A 9,030-nucleotide genomic window follows, 5' to 3' on the forward strand; every position below is an offset into this window, starting at 1 on the left:
GGCCGCCGCGGCGGCCTCTTACCGCCCGCATCCGGTCGCGGCCGCGTCCCGCGCCGCCGCTCTCACCTACTCCATGAGCGATCTGCTCGGCGTGCAGGGCCTCGACATGGGCGCCGTTTACCATCCGATACCTACTATCGGCCTATGACCTACGATACTCACGCCCCTCTCGCGGCCGCAATAAATCGCGCCGCGCGATTTTCCCGGGGGCTCGTACCTTTGCGCGTCCGACCTGTGTTGTTTCGTTTGATTTCGATCGGTCCGTAGTCGTTTCTTTCTCTGCGTTACTTACTCCCGACAACAAGGTTTTTCTCGGTCTCGTTGTAGCACGGATAAGTCGTAGGGATAAGTTCAACAATCCGCGCGTGTCGAAGAATGATGTAGTGAGTAGTGATTTTAAAATGCAAACGCGATAGTCTCTCTAATTTTCTTTAGAGATTGTATTTTGATATGTGCCAAAAATTAGATTCTTCAGAATGAATCGCATAAATTACACGGTTCGGAGCTCGATAAGTTGACTATATTTTTATAAAAGGAATCAGTATTTTATCGAGTCTATTTAATGTAAGACTCAATTGGCCAACGTATTGTTCAAGATTTTGACTTCTTGTTAATTATAGATTCCAATAAAGAACTAGTGTCTCTCATAGCGTATGAGTTATTTTATTCAACGAAATATTACTAGATTTTAAACGATATTTTGTACATTCCTCAATTGAGACTGTTTTAGACTTCGTTTTGAAGTAGTCAACGAAGAAAATCGAAAGTATTAATTAATATATGTCGATTAGAGGGGTGATCGAACGACCGGATGTGATAGATATCGATATCGAAAAGTGCAATATCGTAGATTAGAAAGACAGCTCGTTCTTATTTGCCGGTTTGAGATACATATCGAGGACGCGATACTGTTCGCGGTTTACAATGTTCGGCAAAACTGTGATCGTAGAAACAGAACGCGTAGCAAATTGCAGATATACTCGACGCGTAGTAGTTACCTATGTGGCCTCATTTTCTTGTAGCGAAAAATTTAGACAACGAGACGAACGTATCACATAAAAAAAGACTGGTAGTTATTTCGTAGATAATTAGTAAACGCAGGTAGTAGGACAATAAAAACGAGAAATCGAACTCGGAACAAAAATTAAATAATTTGACAAGAGAGACATTCTAGAATATAAATAAGTAATGAGATGAATCTTAAATGAACGTGAACAGAAAATTATCATTTGAAACTTAATTATTAGTTATTGCTCGAATTTACTATTGCTTAAAAAAAAAAAAAAAAATAGATTCCGAGTAATATGCGCCAGTGATTTTCGGACATCCCGTATAGATATGTACCTAATGATCCATTATAGATTACGCCAGACGATATATAAGTTATATTGTTTTGTACATCTTACCTATTTGGTAATACTATAGCATTTGATATTGATATCGATATATTTTGTGAGAGCCGCATATTACACCTTATAGTTTTTTGTAATAGATCAAACAGATATACATATCTTGAAGCTATATATATCTATCTATCTATCTATACATATCTAGGTAATTAGGTAAACATTTGTGTTGTTACCAGACCTTAGATATTATTGAAACTCTAGGCGCTCTAGGTTCGATTAGTTAGAGCGAATCAGTTTTGGGCGAATTAATATACTATGTACACGTTCCTACCGTTGAAACTACTAGTGGACTTATAGCTTTTGGGAAGTCACTATAATATCGTTAGCTTAGATTATACTTTAGGCACTTCTTCGCGGAAGATCGTGTGTAGGCTCGCTTGCTCGATTATCGACAGAGAATTGCTCCGAAAGAGACTAGAATTTCGCCTCTGTCGTAATAATCCTACTCACATTCGCTTTAGAAAAGCTTATTCACAATGAGTCTTTTTTTTCGAGAAAAATGAAATATAAAGCGAGAAGCTTCAGCGTCTTCCGCAAAGAACACGCATTTTAACAGCGGCTTCAAAAGAGACCTATTACATTGTACCTACTTACTTAACGAGCTACGTTACATAGTACATTTATATTACGTTACACGTAATATTATACCTCTCTATATAGGATACATACTAAATATATATTGTGCGTATACCTGTCTATACCTATGCCTCAGTCTCCTAGTATTCCTACTCATATACTACTTGTTACATAGTATTTAACTCTTTTTAAATTACATAGTATCGTTTATCTTGATAATAATGCGTGAGTCGTGTGTGTCCTAGACAATACGTACTTAGCCCGAGAGGCGCAACACTGTCAGTTTCGTAAGTAGACCAGACCTTGAAGAGATTTGTTTGAACGAAACGCACTTTCGTTCCGTTGGCCTTTGTGATGCTTGGCTGGGGCCGGATTTAGGTTTCACGGGATTATAGAATGTCCGTCACTCACATACACATACGATTTGTAACGGGGGCGCAGAACGGACTCAAGACGGAATGCACCCCCGATACACGGCCTCGCGAATGTTCACATCTCTCCCCAAGTGGAACGCATCAAAAGGGGAAACATAAAATTCTAGTAAGAGTAGCTCAATGAATTCCACGTTGCCGAAGCCCCATCGATGTGACGTAAATGTTAATCGACCGGCAACTCGATCGTAAACTCGAGCTGAGACAGGCTTTATGCGCTCCTCGGAACTGCGAGAGACTGTTAATGTTAATGTCGTACGTAAACGTCTGCTCTACGTGAGATCGATATGTTGCATCTGAGAAAGTACACAGGGTGTATTACGTAGATGCCGTATAGAAAGCATGCGCGTAATTCGCGCAAGAATATTTTACGTAGTATCGTCGAGATCTATTCACGTGTGTTTCGATGAAGTGATAAAGATATATATATCTATTATTATGCTCCAACGCGCGCGCGCGCGCGCGCGATTCCATTGAAATAAATGCGAGATAGTACTCGACGTATACATGCAAATTTTATTGTAGCTCGGAAGAATTTAGAAAGCCATTAAGACACAGAGAAAAAAAAAAAAAAGAGAGCAAAACGATAGTAAAATGCCATTGAGCGCGCTTGACGTAATCAAAACCAGCCCGGTAGAGAGACTTTAGGTACGGAATTTACGGAATTATTAATAAACGCAGGTAGTAGGACAATAAAAAAACGAAGTGTTCAAATTTAGAGAAAAAAAAACGGACCGAAATGATCCAATGTTGCTCAATAGTAGATCGCCGTCGCGTTGAACGTATCTCCTTCGGGGATTGTCTTTCAATTTATATATTTGCAATGTTCAATGAAACGCATAATATGCAAAAACAATTTAATCATCCATGATATGTAGCAAAAATTAAAAAATTTATTGCTTCTTAAAATAAATGATACTAAATATAGGAATAAAATTTATGGAACTCTTGATCTTTCGATCTTTGCAACATAATAATCTATTCTGACGTTTCTGGATGTGAAACATATTTCTGCACGATCATGATAATATTTTTAATTCGAAACTGATATATAACATATGTTAGAAGCTTATAAAAGATTGAAACTATAATAACAATTTAAGATATTTGATGTATTGTGGTGTTTAATCAAAAAGTATATATATATACACTTTGAAAGATTAAATATAATTATAGAAATATATATTTTAATTAATAAGGATAGATAAAATGTACGAAGAGAAGGTAACTGGTATAAGTCATGTCTAATCAAGTTTCGATCATCTGCCAACATCGATAATTAAGTTCTCGGCGTCCATCACACTTGCCGTTAAAAGCATTTCAATTAAAACGCTGTAGAACTTAACGCCGACATCGAGCCTTCAACGAAAGAGAAACGATAGAACAGGAAATCGAAGGACAGGTGAGCTCCTGTCGTGCGACGATTTTCAGGTCACCCCGATGGGAAAACGAAACGACAATTCCCCGATGGAGAGATCGTATGTTCGCCCGGTGGCTGTCAATTCGTTGGTAGAACTTAGTTGAAATTTTAGCGACGCGAACAAAGAGCTCTAAACGTAGAAATGGCCGTCTGCGAGGTTACGCGCGACGAGACCGGATGATAATTAAAAGCCGCGATGTGGAATATGCGGGAGAGAGAAAAAAAAAAAACAGTTTCGCGTTTTTCGTGGCATATTTTCGAGCGTTTTTCAAAAAAAAAACAAAAAAAAACGGCGGGTTATTTATCGGGGCAAAAACACAATCGTTCGCTCAATCGGCGAGCGCGCTCTTCGTCGAGGCCGTTGATTACGAATATTTTATCAGAAAACAGAAATATAAAATAAAAAGGAAAAAAACACACATTCCCAGGTAGCGGTGCGCCGCGTGTGCCGCGATACACGAGAGCGATAATTGAAGGAAATCAATTAGCGGCGAAGCGCCGACAAAAATTGTCGGCGATCGCGACGAGGGGGCGGTTAGCGCGACGAGAGCTCGCAGCAAATGGTCGGTGCACTTCTCACATTTTTGTCGCGCCTTCCGGAATATTTTTCGCAAGTGACTTCATGAAATTTCATAATTTCGAAGCAAAAAGGAACTTTAGTGTTCTCTAAACGTTATTAAGATACTCAGAAAAAAAGAAACACAAACTCTCGGCACTATCTATATGTATATACATGCATACGTGAATCTATATACATATACGCGTATACATATATAATATATTTATATTCTATATACTTTGTATGGGATGTCTCAAAATTAGCGGTAACGTGTCCATAACGTGTTTTATGGATTGATCTCTCTATCATTCTCTTTCTTACTCTTTCTCTACATCTTTCTTTCCCTTTCTCTCTCTCTCTTTCTCTCTCTCTTTCTCTCTCTCTCTTTCTGTTTCTCACTCTCACACATATTTTCTTATTCTCTGATTAACCTAGAAAGCTTCTAATCCTGTTTCTTCTCTTCTTTTCTTCTTACGTTCTCTTTATCGTTTGGACCTAGTCATCCGTTACACTTAAATCGTTGATCCCGACGAATTTCTGCAACGCTTTGCTTCATATATTTAACTTATCTCCATGTACATATTCTTAAATGTCTATGCCTATCTTTCGCCTGCTCGAGGAAAAATATTGGTCCTGCGGTATATAATTTTAACGGAATTGACACGCAAAAACTTGATTTTCGACGTTAAAGTCACTTCTAAAGTTCTCAAGCGATCAATATCTTTCTTCGTACGTAGTTGCAGAAATTTTGATGGAGACTTGAAATCGTTGCACTAACGAACACGCAATATGAATGAAGGGAAAAGAATTGAAAAAAAAAAGTGAAAAAAGAGAAAAGAAAAAAAGAGAAAAAATGTGTTGTACTCGCAACACATTGATTTATCTTGAGTCTACATTTTAATCGAATCTATTTTTCCTTATAGATTTTATGTGGTCTCTGGGAGCATTACCTGATGGTGAGTATGAAATATATATAAGCTTATATCTAGTAAACTCGATACTTACTGATGGCTGCTATTATTATAACTCACGGACATAGCTAAAATAATAGCGATATCATATGACCTGATAACCTTGATATTATACATTATCACCTATTTCATTACTTTAACATGTATTTTATCTGTAACATATATTTTAATTGACTGATATAATTATATATAAACGTTAGAATTTATCAGATTAGCTGTTAACTTTATTAGCTTCTATATTAATGTAAACTTAACTTGATTATTAATTAGCAGAATATAGAGATATGATTATATAATAGATATAACTTAATAGGTTTAATTTAGTCATTATCAGATAAAGATAAGTTTCATCGCATCTTTTATATATTTTCATCAATTTTTCTATTATTAATCCAATCCAATAACTTACAAAATTGTGCTAAGAAAGTCTTTCAGAATTTTTAGTTTCTCTCTCTCTCTCTCTCTCATAAAAATAAAATAACAATTTTTTTAAACATTTATTATAAAAACAATGATAGTTGAATATGGCATTATACATTGCATATTTTTTCATTAGTGATTTGCGATTTATGAAATAAGATAAAAATGTTTTCAAATTTTCATGTTTTTTTTTAAATTATTTTAAAATTATTTTTAATTAATTATATATATATATGAAAGAGGTCAAAAATAAAATAAAATTATATAGCGGAATTTGAAGATAAAATTATTATGTTTTCGCATATTACAAAAATCGAAACATATGTAATTATAATAAATAGTGGCACTAAAAATGCAAAAGAATTAAACGACTCTTGGTGTTTAACAACATTGCCATTCAAAAGCGCAAACCATCATACGATCTTGAATATGAGAAAGAGAATATAATGGAAATCTTCGTTATATTTGCAGGTTTCCCAGCGGCAGCATACGCGGCATACGCGGCGGGCCGCGGCTATTCTGGGTACCCTAGTTTCGGATTACCCTACCCGACAGGTAACCATCTTAGTCTTAACCATCTTAATCACCACAATGCGGCCCACATCGCGCCACTGAACTTGAACTTAAACCTCATACAGGCGCAGCCCGCGCCCCACCATAATCCGCCCACCCCGACACCGCTCTTTTACCATCCTAATCTGGACCTCTACAACGCCATGCCTCTGTGAACTAACTCGCCGAACTAACGGTACCGACCCGAGCTGTGTGCGCGCACTCTAACCCATCGCTACACGCTAATTGACTATGCTGTCGCTTCGTCCATCCGGATCCCATCGCGATGAGAGAGCGTGTCGCGGCGCGATTAATATGCCGGGCGGGAGATAGGCTCCGTGTTATCGAGGAGACTCGTGCGATTCGAGAGCGTGGCAGAACCACGCGATACCCGCGTGGAAACTGTACGCGAGACAAGTGGTCATTCGCGTCGGGAGCTGCGAACAGGACGACAGCCCGGAACGCTAGCAGGTTCCGCTGAATGCGCTATTCCTCTTCGCGTGGAAAGGGACAATAAAATTCCTTAAAACGCGGGGAGAGGATTCCTCTTTAAAGCAGAGACAGTTCCGATTTCACAAAGTTTCACGCCGCTCTCGACAGCGCCAAAGTCGGGATAGGACAGGCGAGAAGGGAACGGGAACGCGAAAAATGCTGCGTCGTGAGAAACTTTGTCTGGTGTTACAAGATATTCGGGGATAAATTATTAATGTCGAGCGGTGTCGGCTTGCCGACACGACTGCTCGCTCCGGCTGCGATATCGGCCTCGCTTCTCTATGAAAAAGTTTGTACATTATTGGAGTGCTTATTCGATACTTGTCGCGCGCGATGTTGGTTTCGCATATTTTCTTACAAAACGAGCATACCGTCGGGGCAGGAGCCAGCGGTGAAAATCGTACAAATCGATAAAACTTACTATATCAAAGTTTCCTCGCCGCGTTAATCTAAGAACGCTAAAGAAAGATTTGTTACTTTGATATACGTACCGATAAACATTTTAATCTACATTTATTTGCGCGCATTAATTAGCTAAATGGATTTCGTACGACTATCATTTTGTTATACTTTATTTTTCTACTATATTTTTAAATGACATTTAAAAAAAAAAGAGAACAATGCATTTCATAGAATATAAGTAATGTATTCTCTTTCTCGTTTTGCGATAGACAATAAATCAGCGGGTGTTTGCGAAAAAGTGGCATTACCCGTGGATTTGGAATTTATTGAGCTGTTATAGCCGCGGTGTACTATTGACTCTCTCTCTCTCTTGTGTTGAGGCTATAATTTTTAAAGAATTTAATATCTCAAAAAATTGCATGTATTGTATATACGAATGAAAAAGCAGAGAAAGGAATGCGCGCGAATATATTACGCCAAGTGTAAAATGACTCGCAATTCGAGCGATTTTATTCAATTTATTGATATATTATCGTTCGAAAATATTTCGGTAAGCCACTCTATGTGAAATCAATCATTCCTTCCAATAACGAATGCATCGCAATAGCAATCTCAATAAAAGCAAATATCCAATCAATGTTTGAATACATCAGCGAATACCACTAAATATTGAAATAGCCGATAAAAGTTATTAGAAAATACCTTTGCTTTTAAAGCATTTATTAGCCAAAACTGTATAGCGCGTGGTAAAACCAATATATATTTGGCGAATACGCATGGATATATTTTGTAAATACGATGTCAGTGATATTGAGTTCGAGTTGTTCAAAGCTGTTTGGCTTGGTTAACGGATTGTGAAATCGATCGCAATATAAAATGTGCGGCAGGAGCAGAGTAAAATGTCATTGTTGATATCTGGCAGGGGTAACGAGTACATATCGATTGACAATGATACGCGAGGGAACCGCATCGCGGTCCACTCTGACGCACACATTCATCCAGCTATTGACATATATGCACGTATGGCTACAGCGATTAATAGGGTACCCAAGGAAAATGAGCACGTCCATCTTTCAATATCGATCTATTGAAATCAGAGTGGGTGATAGAGCTCGCTGGCGAACCTTTCGAAGTCAAGCCTTCTTCATATTGCATTCGCAAAATGGAAATCACAGATGCATTGCACTTGAATAAGTTCAAAAGAAGAATGCGTCTCTCTTCTACTATACATTATCGACATAGTGAAATGTTAATATATTTTATGGAAATAATAAATTATTAACTTGTGTTTTCTCGAATTATCAAACTTTGTATTTATTTATGTATTTTGTTTCGTTCCGCATTTTTCTAATTGTTCTTTCTTAACGATATTTAATTATCATTAAAGGTTTTACTGCTATTTTGATTTATTATGACTTTGTAAATTTTTATTTTATAACGAAATTAATAAAAATTTCTGAAATAATAACAAATATAAATATCACTAGAAAAAAGATACATTTTCTTTGAAGCTATCTAAGTGCATTGTATCTGTGAATTTCATTTTAAGAAATTTAAAACGAGGAAACAAATCATTCTTTAGTTATTTTTTTAAAAATCGCAATAAATATTTACAAAAGAATTAATTTTAAGAATTGCAAATTTGTCGAAAAAATTGTATTCTAAATTAATTTACATTTGATTAAAAGATATATATTATTATCATTGCTCTCATTTTAAAATTTTTGACAAATAAATATAAACAATTTTTGATTTATTTTAGTTCTTCAATTGCGAATCGTTGCGCAGATTTTGTATA

At 36.8% G+C, this 9,030-nt stretch overlaps 1 protein-coding gene and 1 long non-coding RNA gene across 4 annotated transcripts in view; both read left to right on the plus strand.

Annotated features, from left to right (window-relative positions):
• The window catches only part of LOC115241168 (RNA-binding protein Musashi homolog Rbp6), a 45,548-nt gene that overhangs the window by 1,667 nt on the left and 34,851 nt on the right, over positions 1 to 9,030 (plus strand). For all 3 annotated transcript variants that reach the window (XM_029816788.1, XM_029816787.1, XM_029816789.1), the window contains exons 2-3: positions 5,319 to 5,351; positions 6,258 to 6,341. In XM_029816788.1, coding sequence (XP_029672648.1) covers positions 5,319 to 5,351; positions 6,258 to 6,341 — 117 coding nt within the window. The remainder of the gene's footprint in view (positions 1 to 5,318; positions 5,352 to 6,257; positions 6,342 to 9,030) is intronic.
• Positions 85 to 4,053, plus strand: LOC115241171. Its single transcript, XR_003884870.1, has 2 exons — positions 85 to 1,101; positions 3,098 to 4,053. It is a non-coding gene; the product is annotated as an uncharacterized LOC115241171 (long non-coding RNA).

The sequence above is a fragment of the Formica exsecta genome, unplaced genomic scaffold (assembly GCF_003651465.1).
Source record: "Formica exsecta isolate Colony F162 unplaced genomic scaffold, ASM365146v1 scaffold47, whole genome shotgun sequence".
Classification (NCBI taxonomy): Eukaryota; Metazoa; Arthropoda; class Insecta; order Hymenoptera; family Formicidae; genus Formica; species Formica exsecta.